Source organism: Bubalus bubalis, chromosome 3 (assembly GCF_019923935.1).
Source record: "Bubalus bubalis isolate 160015118507 breed Murrah chromosome 3, NDDB_SH_1, whole genome shotgun sequence".
NCBI lineage: Eukaryota > Metazoa > Chordata > Mammalia > Artiodactyla > Bovidae > Bubalus > Bubalus bubalis.
In genome coordinates, this window is record NC_059159.1 from 45,049,840 (window position 1) to 45,068,321 (window position 18,482).

The window sequence follows — 18,482 nt, forward strand, 5'->3', positions numbered from 1 at the left end:
GTCAGTGGCAAATAAACACTTGTCCTTGAAGAGAAGATGGAAATGGAATCAGCATGTAAATGTAACACTAGTACTATATTCTAAGTGAGACCAGAAAGGGGACTGACTTCCAGCTGAAGTGACAAACTTGGGACCATACACACTTTTTATTCTGTGCCACGCACAGCACTCAATGAAGAATGGACGGCATTCAGGCTCCTTCCCTGAGTCCTCTGTCCTTAACTGACCTCTAAATGTTGGCATGTCTCAGAGTCCCACCTTCTGCAGCCTTCCCATCTCATATTGCACCCTCCCCCCACCCTTTTTTTTAACTGAAATATAACTTTTACTTTAATGTTTTTAGTGGAGAAAGAAAGACGGGTCTTTGAAAATGTCATAGTTCAGGTAAACCTAAATTCTAAGAATAGTAAGAGTGACCCTGAACCATTTAAAAGTACAGAGGTGGGGTGGAAGGTGGGAGGGAGGTTCAAGAGGGAGGAGACATATATATACATACCAATGGTTGAGTCATGCTGAGGTGTGGCAGAAACTAACTCAATATTGTAAAGCAATTATCCTCTAATAATAATTTTAAAAAAAGAAAGTACAGAGAAAGAGTGGAAATATGAACATCTCAAGGAGTCATTTTAATCATATTGTGCTATCTCCTGATGACTTTACTTATTCCCATGGATTCGGATGTATTGTACACACCACTCCCTGCCATAGTCACATCTCCAGGTAGGATCTCTCTCCTTAGCATCACACCCACATTTCCAGCTCCTGACATCTTCAGCACCTCAAGCTCAACATACCCGGAACCAACCGTCTAACCACTCACTCTCCCCCTTCATGTCCTGAGTCAGTCAATGGTACAGTTCACCAGTCATCTAAAACCACACTGGCCTGGGTCATCCCAAACTCTTCTCTTCCTCCTCCATCCTATAACTGGGCAATCACCAACACCAACAGGAAGAGCTCAGTAAAATTACCAATCATTCTACCTCCAAAAAATCTTAAAACCTGCTCTGCTTCACCTTCATCTGTCACTGCCTCTGTCATTTCCTATCTGGACTGCTGCCATGGCGTTCTCATTAGGCACTTTTTAGTTCTTTAAAACTCCTAATACAGTTTCCGAACTGTTGGCAGCGTCTTTTTTTTTTTTTTAATGTAAATCTGACTGTGTAACTCTGTGGCCTAAAAGACTTCATTCAAGACCTCCCAGATATGCCATTCACTTTATTCTTGGCATGACTTCTGTTTCCAGTCTTGCTGTGAACTCCTTTTCCTCTTTTGCCTGCTTGATGAATTTCTTCAGCCTTTGTGGAAGTTCTCCTGTTGGAAGCCACCCCACCCTCTTTCAGAGCTAAGCAATTTTCTTTTTGTGCTCCCATGAGGTCTTAGATCTCTCTCACCATATGTGACTCTCTCACCGGCCTGTGAACCCCAAAGGGCAGAACTAGTAGCTTTTTATTTAATGTACCTGACAAAGACCTACAGAAGGGAAGTAAGGAAGGTAGACAGACATGGAGGCAGGAAGTTAGCAAGGGAAGAACCGGGCACGCTTTAACCAAAGTAACTGACTACATTCAGGAATATAACCACTACAGTCTCAGGAGTAAACACCAATCCTACTCCTTAACCTTCTAAAAATAACAATGGAATTAAATCATCAACACCCTGAAAACTATGTGAACAGATTCAAAATGATCGCAAAATTGCTGTGTTAACCAAGAATGAGAGACTGTTATCATAGAACCATAAGAAAGATCATTTACTGTGTTCTGTAAATTACTATAATTAGTACATGAATTGCAACTTACCCTAGCATACCTCATTGTACCCCTGTTATCCTATTATCACAAACTTTCCCAAGGTACGAACAGCCTAAGCACCCAGAGATGGCAGGAAGCCTGCTGGTGCCCTGGGAAACTGGCACAACGTCGACCTGAATGGGCCGCATTTAACAGGCTCCCTGGACTCCCACCTTCTTGGACTAAGTCCTCTGCGGTGTTAACTCCGTGTTCTATCAGCTTCTGGCAGTCATCTAGTGGTTTGATGGTCTCCTGCTCAATGGTGTCCACCTCTTGCAAGAGGGTCACCAATCGCTCATCCAGGAGCTTTGCAAGTGTTCCCTTTAAATCATTAAAATGCTGTTTGAGGACATCTCTTGTCTGGGATGCACTCTCCTTGATCTGAAACAAAATAATGTAAAAACTCAGAATCTCTAGGAAAGGCTGATCCACAGGCATCACCCATAATAATCTCAAGGCACTACCCCAACATCACCTTCCAGTCACTGGTAAACCAGATGTGATTCATCTGTGCAGACTTGCTTAGTGTTTGCCTTCAGGTGAGACAGAACAGCCTCAAACCCTGGGCCCATCACTCACAGACGAGGTCAATCGGATTAAGTTATTAATAATTAAACACACCATGCTTCAATGCCCTTGTTCTTCAAATGAGGATAATTATGCTCGCCTGATGGAGCTGCTTGTGGATTAAATAGTCTATGTCCTGCACTTGGTAAAATAATCGGCACATTGTTGCTTTCAATAAATAAACATTAGCAATAATATTATCTCCACAAAGCAGTTTTTGGAAATAGTAATGTTTCAGTGCCAAAGAAAAAATCAGATTAGGAAGAGATTAAAATTTATTTTACTGGAACTTCCCAGACGGTCCAGTGGTTAAGACTCCATGCTTCCACTGCAGGGGGGCATAGGTTTGATCCCTGGTCAGGGAACAAAGATCCCACATGCCATGAGGCCCACCCTCCCCCTGCCAAAAAAAAAAAATTCATTTCACTGAAAAGTAGAAAAGAAATGATAGCTTTAAAAAGCACAAAAAAAAAGGAAAGAAAAAAAAAAACAACCCAACAACAACACTGTGGACAAAATGCCCTCATTATGGTTAAAAAAAAAAAAAACTAAGAATTTATTTACAATCCAAAAGGTTCACAGGAAGCAGAAGATGTTCAAAGCACACCTCTGGGACAATGACATTATCCTCTTTGAGTCATGGTCCTCTGTGAATTTCAATGAGAGGTTTATAGACCTTCCCAGAAAAAATGAATAATCCCTACCAAAAAGAAACTGATTCAATATCAGAGATTACAAAGTCCCTCAGATCCCAACCACGGCTTGCCCAGAGCAGTAATTCTGAAACTTGGTTTGCAGAAGAATCACGTATCAGACAACCTGTTATAGCTTAGATGGCAAGGCTCCACCCCAGAACTAGCTTGGAGAAGGGGTCAGGGGAACGTACGTACGGGCAGAGTCCTCCTTTTTCAGAAGCACACCTGTGACTCTGCAGCCCATGCTTTGAGACACACTACCCTTGGTCCTCAGAGCCCAGATTAAGAATGGTTGTTCTAGGAGATATGACAGAAAAATCCTTCCATCTCACAGATAATCTGAAAACAAGTCAGCTGTCTGTACAGACACCAGATTGTCTTTTTAAGCATACAGATAACACACAATTCACCTTTTCTCACTTAACAGGAAAATTCTAACTATACACTAGTCAGCTGAATTTAAGCAAGCTCACACTTTGTTGTTGTTAAGTCACTAAGTCGTGTCCAACTCTTTGCAACCCCATGATCTGCAGCACGCTGGCTTTCCTGTCCTCACTATCTCCTAGCGTTTACTCAAATTCCTGTCCTTTAAGTTGGTGATGCTATCTAACCATCTTCATAACCAAGTTCATACTGTACTTTGCAAATATTATATTAATTTCCTAAGACATATTATGTTTATTACCCTAACCCTTTGCTAACTTGATCTTAGAAAGAGCATTTGAAGGCTAAGAGAAATCCACCAAGAAAAGAATGTATCAAAATGTGGATAAAGCCCAAGGTAACAGAGAAATTTTGAAAACTTTCTATTTATTCTCTAACACTAAAATTGAAAACCAGAATACAAAATTGTTGCCCAGGGGTTTCCCTGGTGGCTCAGGGGTAAAGAATCCGCCTACCAATGCAGGAGACACAGGTTCAATCCCTGATTAGGGGAGATCCCACATGCTGCACAGCAACTAAGCCTGTTCAACACAACTACTGAGGCTGTGCTCTAGAGCCTGGGAGCCACAACCACTGAAGCCCGTGGGCCCTGGAACCTGTGCTCAGCAACAAGAGAAACTACGGCACTGAGACGCCCACCCACTGCAACTACAGAGTAGCCCCCACTCCCCAAAACTAGAGAAAAGCCCCCATAGCGATGAAGACCCAGCACAGCCAAAAAATAAAACCATTAACAACAAAAAAGTTACCCAGAAATGTTCACGAGCATGTGAAAACAAAAAATGCCCACATCTAAGGGCTACAAAGAAATACGGGCGAAAAAATGGTTTGATTGGCTGGGGAGATGGTAGAAACAATTTCTTCTCCTTTCAACATTAATGTAACTTACAATGGTGCTTGTGCAGTAAGTGAAGTAATTTCTTAAATCATAAAGAACAAAGAAATTCTAACTTAAGTTTAATTGCTATTAATCTCTGTAAAGTTACTAGAGAACTTCTAAATCCAAGTTGAAGTTTAAAAAAAATAAGAGGGTTATATTAAAAATGTCCTTGCTTTAGCACATCACCCAACCGTGGGATCAGGTACCTGAGAATCAGGCCCTAACATACGTAAAAACGAGCAACTAAGTGTTGTTCATTACAATTACGTTAATCGTGTATGTGTTTGTGTGTGTGTGTTAGTCACTCAGCAGTGTCCGACTCTTTGTGACCCCATGGACTGTAGCCTGCCAGGCTCCTCTGCCCATGGGATTTCCCAGGCAAGAATGCTGCAGTGGGTAGCCATTACCTTCTCCAGGGGATCTTCCTGACCCCAGGGATTAAACCCAGGTCTCCTGCACTGCAGGCAGATTCTTTACCATCTGAGTCACCAGAGAAGCCCCCCCACCCCATATATGTGTTTAAAACCTTTCAAAAAGAACCAGGGAAAGAATGCCTTAGGATTTTGATACATCTCACCCGGAATATGGTTAGAAATGGAAAATCTCAGGTCCTACCCCGAATTATTGGATCAGAACCTGCAATGGTAACAAGGTGATTCACACAGACCTCACAGATACCAGGATAAAAGAAGACAACAAACTGGAGCTCTGAAACACAGTTCGACACCCCCCACCAGCAAGAGGAAATTCTGCAGTCGAGCGCTGTACCAAGGAGGTCCTGTATCTCTCCCTAACGGATGCCACATACACAGGAAGTGCACTGGTTAGGTAAAGTCAATTTCCTCTTTAGAAAGAATTCAAAAGCTCCTGCTGCTGCTGCAGAGCCCCACTAAGTTTTGCTTTGTTTCAGAACCTCAGAAAAAAAGGAAGTGTGTGAACACAAAGCAGTGAGAGGGCCCGAGAAGGGAGAATCCATTTCCAAACTCACCTCCTCTCATTTCATTGTAAATGTGACTCCTTTTTGCTCATAAATCCTGGACCACCACTATTTCAAACTTGACACTTTTTTGGCACCAGTTTCTTCTCCCAGAAATAGCTCTTAATTCAAAACTACAGTCACCTTTAATCGAATCACGTAACCAATCAAGGTCATTCCTTGGGCTTTTATACAACTAATTTTAAAATGTGGACTTCACTGCTGAGTGAATTTCTTGGTACTTGATGTGGCACCATGGTCCAGTGGGCTCACTGTTAGCTTGTTCACTCATCCCAACAACTGTGAGAGGTGGGTCTGTACTGTCTAACATTGAAGAAAAAGCTCAAAGAAACCAAAAAACTTCCCCACAGCCTCCCGGTGCCAGAAACAGCATGACTCAAAGGTTCACGGTCTGTCCAGGCACCAAGCTGCTTAGTGCGTACAGACCCCATTTTGTTTGTTTTTAAATTATTTTTTCATTTTTGGCCATGTGGCATGAGGGACCTTACTTCCCCAACCAGGGAACAAACACACACACTACGCATTCGAACCACACGGTTCCAACCACTGGACTGCCAGGGAAGTCCCCCAGAACCCTTTTAAGGCATTCTGGTAAACCTGTAAAGTTAAGTGATTGGTTGAAGACATTTTCCTGCCACAATGTGTATTTCTTGTCCTTGCATAAGGAAAGGTGTGGTAGACAACCACTCAGGGCAAAACAACTGTTACAATTTGTAACAAAGTAAACTTAAGAAGGATACAAATGCTATATAACTCAAGGTCTCAGAAAGGAAATATAATATACATTATTTATATTGATTAACAATATTCAGAACCAATTTTCTACCAAAACTTCTAGTATAACAGACCATTAAAACTTACAAACTTTCCACTGCGGTTGATTTTAATTCCAAAGCAAGTTTTAAAGTTTTACAGAAGTTCTCAAAAAGTGAATAAGCTTATGTAACAGTACAAAGCCATACAAAACCCTAGTAAAAGATACTTCACAGCCCTTCAAGACAATAGTGACTGATACTGATTTTGCTCTAGAGTTTAGCTACTAAAATATCAAAAAGCCTGTGTAGAATCTGATTTAAGACATCTCTGGTCTTAAGTGGCAATATATAGCAGCTCTGTCTATAACATAACATGCCTGTGTTTCAGGAAATGAAGTAACTCGAATCTCCTATAAACCATGGATTTTCATGACTACAGAAGAAAAGAATTTTTATCCTCCAACTTTAATCTAAGAATTTATACTCCCAATTGTTTTGCTTATAGGAAACTAAAATTATTAGAGGCTGGCTTTAAATAGGATTAGCTAACAAGAACATAGGAATCAAAAATAAAAGACAAAGATACAAAGTAATCAACTGAAATTGAAGAAGCTAACCAAAATGTTCAGGATTAGCTATTTGTCTTCACACTGACACCAAGACACCAAGACATAAGTCATTAATAATAATAATGGCAATAATAACAATATAGCAGCCGTCCCCACTTACCGAACACCTGTGTACCAGGTACTTATAGCCGTGTTCTCACTTAAATTGTACCACAACCCTATGAAGAAATCATCTGTAGGTGAGTGACCTATAGGAATCAGAGAGATGAACTTGCCCACATCACAAAGCCAGTCAAGTGGCAGAAAATCTGAACTGTCTGCTTCATGTATGGACTCATAAGCGCTGCTACATTTCCTTCTTGTCTCTCTTACAGTTAGGCTTTCTTAAAAAACGCTTACTAAACTTTCAAAAGGAAAACTTTACTATATGATTTGGCAGTCTGTTACATTAATGGCCCCAGGGAACCATCAAGTATGCCTTGTGGCACTCAGATCCTCGTAGAGACCTCTCCGTGAGAACACAGGCTGGGCGGTGACTAGCAATGCGCTCCTCCGTGCATCGTTACAGGCTGGAGCTGAACTGTGCTGGCTCCAGGCCGCAGCCTTAAGACGACCTGCAACTTCTGCTTTTGCACTTTCAGGGGTCCTGCCATTTATGAAGCATGGCTATCCTTCTTGAGAGACCAAGTTGAGGAGGGAGGAAAGTGTGAGGGGTGGGAGGAAGAAAGAGGGCCTGGCAGCCAGGCCCAGCCACGCCAGCATTCCAGCTGAGCCCTGCTACCACTTTAGGCTCCAAACAGGTAAGTAAATATTCCATCTTGAACATTCTGGCCTCAGCTGCCATCTGACTGCAATTACAGAAAAGCTGCCAGCAAAATCAGGAGAACTGCCCAGCTGAGCCCCAGTCAGTCCCCAGAACACTAAGCAAGTGACTGCCTTTTAAGCCATTATGCTCTGACATAGTTTATTATGTAGCAACAAATAACCAAATCATGACAAAACAAATGTTTAATTCGTGATTATCTGCATTAGTGAATAGGGTGAATATAATCAAGGCCACGAATGATCTAAATGAATGTCTGCAAAAGTACACCCACAACATTCATAAAAGCACTCATTCAATATTGAGCTTTAGTATGTGCCAGGAACTAGGGTTATAAAGATGAATAAAGCATGATCCTGACCTCAGAAAACTGTGTCATTCTAGTAAAGGAGAGAGTTGCATGCCCACATAACTATAGGAAAAAGTATTAAGTTCTTATGTAAGTGGGACAGCCACAAACTGCCATCAGAGCTCAAAAAGCCCTTTCTGCTGGGAGAGAGAGGAGACGTTTCAAGAATTAGATGCCAGTGGGAAAGCAGGGGAGGTCACCCTGAATGATAATAGAGTGGTATTAGTTCTACAGCTAACGTTTATTAAGCAGTTCATAAGTCCCAGGCATTGTGTTAAACATTTTAAATACATTTCTCCCTTTAATTCCCACAGTGGCCAAATAAAGTAGGTCCTATCCCTATCCTCATTGTACAGATAGGAAGGAAAGTGAGGCACTGGGAAAGTTAAGTGTCTCAAGGTCTTATGACTAACGGGGGCAAATGCAAACAAAGTAAAACAACTGCAAATATAAATGATTCATGGATATCCCTCAACAAGAAAAGCATGGGACTTCGCAGGTAGTCCAGTGGCTAAGACTGCATGCTCTCAATGCAGGGGCCCAGGGTTTGATCCCTGGTCAGGAAACTACATCCCATAGGATGCAATGAAAAGATCAAAGATCCCACATGGCACAATGAAGACCCGGTGCAGACAAATGAATAGATAAATATTAATAAATATTCTTAAAAGAATAATAAAAGCCTGTCCTGGGAATTCCCTGAGAGTCCAGTAGTTTGGACTTGGTGCTTTCACTGCCAGGGCCGAGGTTTGATCTCGGGTCAGTGAACTAAGATCCCAGTGGACTCCCCCCACCCAAAAAACAAACCCAAAGCCTGTCCTACATTTGTTTGGCTTTTGAGATCACAAATTAGTCATATAATTTACCAGGTTTCTAGTAATAAGAACAGTTCTTCTCTATCAAAGTAAAATTTACATCACACTCTATCTTGGAAAAAAAAAAAAGAAGAAATCCCAGACAGAAATAAACTGGGCCCTTCTGTGACACTCACACATGTTTTAATTAAGCTCCCTGAGTTTAACATTAATTCCAAATGCTTTTATGAATTCTCATTTCCTACTCTATTTCAAGTGAGTTTGGACTCAACAAGCAGCTCTCAGAGTGCTGTGCTTAAAGACAATTTGTGAAGACTTGTTTGAGAAAAGATGACTAAAAAGCCAATGTAAATATGTGGTCTTTTGCACACAAATATATGTGCAGCTTTTTCCCCCTTGGTGGTTGATTATTTAGTTTTGCTTCTAGAGCTTTGCTTCTGTTTTGTATTTTGACATATCTGAGTCAATACTTTTCAGCCTGCTACCAACAAATGCTCTGTAAGTACCTAGGTAATTTTAATTCACCTCTGGATTAAAAATTAGACTGTACGTGGGAAATCTGTCATAATATATGCTTATGATATAACACGAGCCAAAAGAAAAAAGCAGATATAAAGTTGCAAAACTACTATACAGTAGTTTTTCAATCTGACAAAATAATATGTCTAGAAGGATACACCAAAATGTTAACAGTGGTTGTTGTAAATAGAATTATGAGTTATTTTCAAATTATTTCATTTCTTCTTAGGTTTCTCCAGCTTGGGATTTAACCTTTTCTTAGGACACTATAATGGATTTCCCAGGTGGCTCAGTGGTAAAGAAACCGCCTGCCAAAGCAGGAGACATGGGTTCAATTCCAGGGTCAGGAAGATTCCTTGGAGAAGGAAATGGCAACCCTCTCCAGCATTCTTGCCTGGAAAATTCCAAGGACAGAGGAGCCTGGTGGGCTACAGTCTGGGGAGGGGGGTGGGGGGCAGTCACAAAGAGTCTGACCCAACTGAGTGCACACACACACAGGACACAAAAGGAACATTTTAAGTGACACTGCAGTAACAAATTATTTTCAAACAGATTTTTGGACTGTTTTGAAAATGGGTAACAGAAGGGGAAGTGGGAGATAAAAGAAGCAGTTAATAGCTTTCTTTTCTTTGCTGAGCTACTAAGACTTCCTGCCCTGGTTTTCTGAAATAACTTATTTTTCCCCGCACTGAGTTCCCCACACTGAGTGTTAAGTATGCTACATGTTTTCAAATCCTGTGGGAATAATGATCTATGGAGAACCTGGTGTGGTACATTAGGAATATCAAGGTTTCTAGTAAGATCCTCAAAAAATTAGCTGAAATCAACTATTTAAAAGTTTGAAAACAGCTTTCCCAGGCGGCTGCTGAAGATGATGGAGAGGCAGGTCCTGGGGCTCGACGGCCGAGGCCATCTCCTGGGCCGCCGGGCAGCCGTCATGGCCAACCGGGTGCTTCTGGACCGGAAGGCTGTGGTCCTGCACTGTGAGGGCATCAACAGTGCTGACAGCTTCTACAGAAGGACACGGAAGTACCTGGCCTTTCTCTGCAAGCAGATGAACACCAACCCCTCTGGGGGCCCCGACCACTTCCGAGCCCCCAGACACATCTCTGGCAGACAGTGCAAGGCAGGCGGCCCACAAGACTAAGCGTGGCCCAGCCGCTTGGCCACCTCAAAGTGTTTGACGGGATCCCGCCACCCTACGAAAAGAAAAAGCCGATGGTGGTTCCCACTGCCCTCAAGGCTGTACGTCTGAAGCCTATTCCGAAGTTCGCCTACACCTAGGGTGTCTGGCTCGTGAGGTTGGCTGCAAGTACCACCAGGTGGTAACAACCACCCTGGAGGAGAAGAGAAAGGAGACAGCCAAGATCCACTGTCGGAAAAAGCAGCAGCCACGACGCTATGGAGCAGGCTGAAAAGAACACAGAGGAAGAAAACCGACAAATTCACAGAGGTCCTCAAGACTCATGGATTTCTAGTCTGAGCCCAATAAAATTGACTATTTATTCTTCAGCTTGGCCTGGCTGCCCTTCCTCCATCGCCACCCTAGGATGTGGGGGAACCCCTAGGGGCTGCCATCCAGGTGCCACAGGCAGCCTGGGCCTTAGAAGACTGGGTATAGCAAAGGGGCCTTAGTCACTGCTGTTTAAGAAGCATGCATGCTCAGTCCTGTCCGACTCTTTGCAACCCATGGACTGTAGCCTGCCAGGCTTCTCGTGTCCATGAATTTCCAGGCCAGCGTACTGGAGTGCGCTGCCACTTCCTACTCTAGGGTATCTTCCCAACCCAGGGATCGAACCCACGTCTCTTGCGTCTCCTGTGGCAGGTGTATTTTTTACCACTGTGTCACCTGGGAAGCCCAGCTGTTTAAGAAAGGACTCTAAAAAAGTGGAGGGCTGGGCAGGCATCATCTGGGACCTACTCGCTCATGAGCTTTAGGACACAGTTGGAATGACCAGTGCAGTTGCAATACTGGCAAAAGTGAGCTGGAAGACTTAGTTGGAAGGGATCCCACGATGCTGCAGGGTGTGTGTTTAAGGTTTCCACGTGGTCGGATACTATACTCTGCATCTGTTAGGATGTGCCAGAATGCTTGGGCAGCACAGGTCTGGGATTTTAAAAAAGAGTTAATGGAAAGGAAGTGCAGCCAAGTGGTCACAGGCATCACCTTTGTGTCTTTCCTATATTTAGTGATCCAGAACTAATAGATTATTTTTTAAAGAAAAAAAATCTGAAAACAAAATACCATGAGAGACAAATGGTTGCATTACAGATGTTTAAGACATGCTGAAACAAGTGCTGGCTTGAGATTCTCAACTAATCACTTGTCTGACATTGTATAATTGTCTAACAAACCCATGCAATTTCAAACAGCATTTTATTCTTGAGGCTAGGGCTTCCCTGGTGGGTCAGTGGTAAAGAATCCACCTGCCAATGCAGGAGACACGGGTTCCATCCCTGACCTGGGAAGACCCCACATGCCACGGTGCAACAAAGCCTGGGAACCACAACTATTGAGCCTGTGCCCTGGCGCCCAGGAGCTGCAACTACCGAGCCCACGTGCTGGAGTTACTGGAGCCCACACTCCAAGACAAGAGAAGCCACCAGTGAGAAGCCTGCGCACCACAACCAAAGAGTCGCTCCCACTCCCCAGAACTAAAGAGCCCTCCCAGCAATAAAGACCCATCACAGCCAAAAATAAATAAAAATAAAGTTATAAAAAAAATCTTGATGATAAACCACAACATTTTACAACACATCTAAGGGTTAAATCGGCAGAGAGCTGATGAAGTGTTAATGGTACACTCCAAGGCCCTGGGCCGCAATATTTAATGTGCAAACACATCACACCCAGCAATATTGTTAAAGTACAGAGGTCTGGGTGGGGCCTGATTCCTGCATTCTTCATCAGCTCTCAGGTCAGGATGCCCCTACTGCAGACATAGACCACGCTTGTAGCAGTAATGATCAAAGGGACACCCACTGGCCAGAGCTGGGCAGGGTCCTCACCAAACAGTATCTTAATTAGACACCAGGATCTGGACCATTATTCTGAAAGAGCAGGGATTTGCTCTTGTTAGCGCCCCCTGAGACACTGAATCACACTAATTAGAGGCACATGATGGCCAACACATTTATTTTATGGAGTGAACTATTAACTGTACACAGACTGGAATATCAGTATTTCTACCATCTCCAGTACCTCAAACTAACCCCCCTTTGATAATGTACAAAGATGGAGTTTCTGGACCTGTAACACTTAAAGATGAGGCTCTGGACCGTGGCAATGTCATCACGCTGGTGTCACTCCGTGAGGCATCTCTGACTGGCCAGCTGACAATACTACGTGACATCCTAATCAGCTATCTCTACTCACAACAAGCAGGAAAGTCAACCCTGTGGAAATAAACAAGGGATGAAGAACATGATGGAAGTGAAATCTGAAAACGAATACACAAGAATTTAAATTTCTCCTATTTGTTTTGTTTTGAGGCGGAAGTCTAATGATTAGCCACAGAAGGAAAAGATTACATCTGTGAGGGCAGTGGTCTGTTTCCCTGATCACAGTATTTCTAGGACCTAGAAGTATCTCTGACCCACAAGAGGCACCCAATACATAGTCACTGAATGAATGAACAGATAAGTATTTAAAGACGGTGGAAGTTGATTTCCTTGGCATTTACATCTTAATACCAAGGATTCCAGGGAGCTATACAGAACTATTCTTAATGATTTCGACATCAGTGAGGCCAAGTTGACTGTAAATATCACCTGATTTCCTGAAGACCCCTCTCGAGCGTTTAACACATTCAAACAGTAAGAGTTACAGACTACACTTCATTCCTACACAGAACTTCCTTTTCTCTGAACAGAGGCTAAGGCTTCAACTTAACCACAAGAGGAGAAACTGCTGCATGCTGGCAGTTGTTTTTGACTCTAAAGGACTGACAGTAAAAGACCTTACTCTTGTTCCTTCTAAACTTTCACAGACATGATTTCCTAATAGGAGGCAAATTTCATGAGAGATTTTTCAAGGGTAAGAAACAAAAACAAAGATAAAAAGTATGCCAAGAGTTCTTGAGAACGTTAAAGAGTTACCACATGACCCAGCAATTCCTAAGTATATTCTCAAATATACAAATATCTACATGGAAACTCATCCGTGAATGTTCACAGCAACATTATTCATAATAGCCAAAAAGTGAAATCAACACAAATGTCTATCAGCTGATGGTTGGAAACATAAAACGTGCTTTATCCACAAAATATTACTCAGCCACAAAAAGAACTAAAGTGTCGATACATGCTACCACATGAATGAACTTGAAAACATTATGCCTAAGTCAAAGAAGCCAGTCGCAAGGGATCACATTCAGTATGGTTTCATTTTTATGACATGTGCTAAATAGGCCAGTCCAAATAGAGACAGAAAGCATTTCTTTTTTGGGGTGATGAAAGGTTCTGGAAACAGACAGTGGTGATGGTTGCACAACTTTGCAAATACACTAAAAACTGCTGAATTGTACATTTTAAGGTACAGATTGTACGGTCTGTAAATTATACATCAATTTAAAAAATTCTATAAGGAAGTAAAATCAGCAAGTAAAAATATATATACGAAGGGACCATCCTTTTTCTCTGCTCTCTCATTCATCCCCCACACAAAACCTTTGACTGAAAAGTCGTATATTTTATGTAGTTATTCTGAAAATGACTGGAACCCTAAAAATATCCCAACCACTAAACAAAAGCAGCTGCTTATTTCGATAACATTTTTGTAACACAGATCCTCCTTAGACTGCAAGTTGATAGAGGACATATTCTCCAAATCCAAACGTGTACAACCCACTAGAATGAACTCTGAGAAAGAATTAAAGCTTTTATTGGGTTGATGATCAAGTTTGTTCAGGTTTCTCCATACGATCCTGCAAACTTTTTGGCCAGCCCAATAGAACCAGAAGCCACTCTAACTGCCACTGGCACAAAACACATTCCAGGCCACACGGGAGAACTACCACATTACTCCGTCTACTTGGAAGGCAATGTTATTGAGAACCTAAGCATAATCGATGTTCTCCTAGTGTTTTCTGTTTCAAGCCTGAGACAAGGAAACTCAAAAACAAAACAAAACCCCATACTGCTGCTGCTGCTGCTAAGTCGCTTCAGTCATGTCCGACTCTGTGCAACCCTATAGATGGCAGCCCACTAGGCTCCCCCATCCCTGGGATTCTCCAGGCAAGATCACTGGAGTGGGTTGCCATTTCCTTCTCCAATGCATGAAAGTGAAAAGTGAAAGTGAAGTTGCTCAGTCGTGTCCGACTCTAGCGACCCCATGGACTGCAGCCTACCAGGCTCCTCCGTCCATGGGATTTTCTAGGCAAAAGTACTGGAGTGGGAAACCCCATACTAAACTCCACTAAATTATAAGGAAGTGTGTCCCGTATTTAAATTATTGGACATGGAAATTTAAAGAATGTAGGTTTGGAAACTCAGATTGAGATCATACTGAATTGTTTTAATGTGTTCAACTACACATGAGAAATTAATAAGTACTATTCCCAGGTGCTAAGCTCATTCATTCATTTAATATCAACTCTGTGTGTGTTTAGTTGCTTAGTCGTGTCCGACTCTTTGCGACCCCATGGACTGTAGTACACCAGGCTCCTCTGTCAATAGGATTCTCTAGGCAAGAATACTGGAGTGGGTTACCATTTCCTTCTCCAGGGGATATTCCCGACCCAGGGATCGAACCGGTGTCTTCTGTGTCTCTTGCACTGCAGGTAGATTCTTTACCCACTGAGCCATCAAGGAAGATAATATCAACTCTTCTGTTTCTTAATTGTTGATACAGTTAAACAACAGTCTCATTCATATATAAGATATCTTAACTGGCTGAAATAATCATATAATAAGAGATACTTAAATCTTTTTTTAAACATACCCTAGATTTAGAACCTCTGTTTCACAATAGCAGAAGGAATAATACAGATGTTGTCAAGTGGAAATCAAGATGAATGTATTGGAAGGCCTTAAAAAGTATTCATCAAGTGAGGATCACCATATCTAGATTTCCCTCTCAGATTTGCTACTAAACTACAAATGATGCCTGACCTTCATTTAAAAATCTACAAGAATTTTAGGACCTCCCTAGTGGCACAGTGGATTAGAATCTGCCAGCCAAAGCAGAGGACACTGGGTCGATTCCTGCTTCAGGAAGATCCCACATGCTGCAGAGCAACTAAGCCACAACTACTGAGTCTCCACGCTGCAACTACCGAAGCCCTCTGGCCCTAGAGGGCTGTGCAACATGAGAAGCCACTGCAACTGAGAAGTCCGCCTGCTGCAACTAGAGAGCAGCCCCCACTTGCCGCAACTACGGAAAGCCCACGCAAAGGCAACGAAGACCCAGCACAAAAGCAATGAAGACCTAGCAGAGTCAAAAGTGAAAATTAAAAAAAAAAAAAAACCTACAAGAATTTTAAAATGTATAAAACCTCAAGCAGGTTGAGTAACCTTAATGATGAGAATACCCAAAGGCACTCTTAGCACAGCACTATTCAACTAGTTGTAATTTTCAGATTCTCTGCAGCATGAGAACTACTCGGATGACCAAATAGATTAGTGACAAGTGTGATGAAGAAAAATGCCACTCACTCATATGATTCCACTCAGCTGGAATCCCACTGATTCAAAAAGCACTTATTAAACACCTGAATTAAAAGTTGCTCTTAGATTATCTGTCCAACTACATACTGGCCGCGGGTTGTATCTTTTTCCGTGTATGTTCCAGGGTGTGGAGAAACCATGTGACTCTTCTATATCTTTGAGGACCAGGTCCCCATGGGGCAGATAACTGCTGTCACTTGAAAGTATATTTAGCTTCTCCTCTCAACACGTCTCTCTTTAAATCTGTTTTTCCATTTCCCTACGCTTTTGTATCCCATCCCTCAAGGGTTTCATTTTCTTTCCTTTGCCCTTTCCACACAGCTTCACTTTAAAATCCAAACTCGCTAGAATGGGAACCCGCTAAATGATTTTTTTTAATGCATTCAAGATCACAGGTGATATTAAAGACTACTTTCAGACAGTAATTCCATTCATTTAGTGTTAACTCTGCTGCTTCTCCTCCTGTCTCTGTCCCTCTCTTTAGTCCTTCCCCTTCCACGGTGCATTTTGCCTCCAATTTGCGCTCTCCCAACTCACTGCCCTACATTTTCCTCGAGCTCTCTAAACTCAATCTCCATCCACAAGGCAGGTTTTCCAATGAACCTCCACCGCCCCCAACTCTCGCAATCTTGACCACTCTCTGCGACGCCCTCGGTTTCTGCTGCGACCCCAGACTCCCCCCAACCTCGCAGCCCTTCGCATCCCCAGCATCGCCCCCACACAGCTTAGGAAATACCTCTCACACCCTCCCTCCATTCCCCAAACGCGCCTCTTCCTCTCAAGACCCCCTCCCCCCACACCCCTCAGAGCCCACCTCCCTCTTCCTCACACCCAGCCAAGTCTCCTGCGCCTTCAGAGCCGCTTCCCTCCTCCCTTCAGAGTGTCCGGACACTCCCGCCCCTCGCAGCCTTCCCTGCACTCTCCCACCGCCGGGCACCCCGCGCCCTCCCCGGGGCCCACAGCGCCCCAGCGGGCGCGGCCCTCCGACCTGCCTCCGCGCCTCCCGCAGCCCCTGCAGCCTCTGGCTCAGCTCCCGGCGGTAGCTCTGCGCTGCCTCCACGCTCTCGCGGGCCTCCTGCAGCATCAGCTCGGGCTCCAGCTCCATCGTCCCCTCGTCCGGCCGCGCGGCCGGCGGCGGCGGGCGCGGTTCCCTACTGTCCCAGGCGCCGCCGAGCGGCCCGGTACGGCCGACCGCAGGCGGAAGCCCCGCCCCGCCCCGCCCCGCGGAGGCCTTGATTGACGGCGGGGCGAGACCCGCGTCAGGGTCCCAGCGCCGCCTGCGCCAACCGCCCGGGGGCGCTCATGCGCCGCACCTGGCCCGCGGGGGTTCTTCCCAGTCCGCGTGGAGCCAACGAAAGATTAATGACTGAACCTAGCGAAGTGCTTCGCACAACTTATCTCCTTCTGGCTTTTCACTACCAGGCCTCCTTGCACCCCTATTCCACAGCGGAGGAAAAAGAGGGACAGAGAGAGGAATCAATTTTCTCAAGCCGTCGGGATTTTAACCCCAATGGCTCTTAAATCCTTGTCTTCAGTTCAGTCGCTCAGTCGTGTCCGACTCTTTGCGACCCCATGGACTGCAGCATGCCAGGCCTCCCTGTCCATCACCAACTCCCGGAGTTTACTCAAACTCATGTCCGTTGAGTCAGTGAACGAGCATTCCTGCAGCGGCCAGTGGTTTGGGAGGTTACCCTGAGCCAGTCACCAGGCTCAGAGGGATCACCCCCGCCACCCAGAAGCTCATAGTCTAATAAAGGAGGCAAGACAGAGGCCTAAGCGTGGGCTCCCCCGTAGGTACCTCAATCCTGCCAGAACTCCAAGACAAGCTTTTTCTGTACCAGCCAGGTAGTGAAAATGTGGAGTTTGGCTGGCCATAAGGCCTCTGTTGGAGAAGGCAATGGTACCCCACTCCAGTACTTTTGCCTGGAAAATCCCATGGATGGAGGAGCCTGGTAGGCTGCAGTTCATGGGGTCGCTGGGAGTCGGACACAACTGAGCGATTTCGCTTTCACTTTTCACTTTCATGCATTGGAGAAGGAAGTGGCAGCCCACTCCAGTATTCTTGCCTGGAGAATCCCAGGGACGGGGTAGCCTGGTGGCTGCCGTCTATGGGGTCACACAGAGTCAGACACGACTGAAGTGACTTAGCATAGCATAGCAAGGCCTCTGTTGCAATGTAGTAAGTGGGCGTGACCATGTACAAATAATACTTATGGACACAAATTTGAATTTCACCTAATTGTCATGTGTCACAAAATATACTTTGCATCTTTTTTCAACTACTTTAAAAGGTAAAAAACATTCTTCATTCAGGAGCCCAATAAAAACAGGTGGTAAGTCAGATTTAGACCGTGGTCAGAGGAAACTGGAGGGCTACAGGCCATAGGCCTGCCGAATCAGACACTACTGAAGTGACTTAGCACACACCACACATAGTTTCCTGACCCCTGGCTGAGTGTGGTAGACTTGCTTTCCCTCAGAAACAGACTGCCTCAAGGTTACACAGTGAATCTGTACTAGAGGCTAGATTTCAGTTTTCCTGGGCCAGACTCTCATGTTCTTGCTACCATACTCTTTAAAATGACACTTGAGATTAGAGAAGTTTAGAAA

The 18,482-nt window shown here is 44.0% G+C and overlaps 1 protein-coding gene and 1 pseudogene across 1 annotated transcript in view; one reads left to right on the forward strand and one right to left on the reverse strand.

The window, feature by feature from the left end:
• Nucleotides 1–17,070, reverse strand: part of CRLF3 (cytokine receptor like factor 3) — a 41,685-nt gene extending 24,615 nt beyond the window's left edge. The window contains exons 1-2 of the mRNA XM_006059395.4: nucleotides 16,861–17,070; nucleotides 1,967–2,174 (exon numbers count right to left, since the gene is read on the reverse strand). Coding sequence (XP_006059457.1) covers nucleotides 1,967–2,174; nucleotides 16,861–16,977 — 325 coding nt within the window. The 5' untranslated portion in view covers nucleotides 16,978–17,070. The remainder of the gene's footprint in view (nucleotides 1–1,966; nucleotides 2,175–16,860) is intronic.
• LOC102391096 lies at nucleotides 10,078–10,689 on the forward strand (annotated as a pseudogene).
• Nucleotides 17,071–18,482: the final 1,412 nt, after the last annotated feature.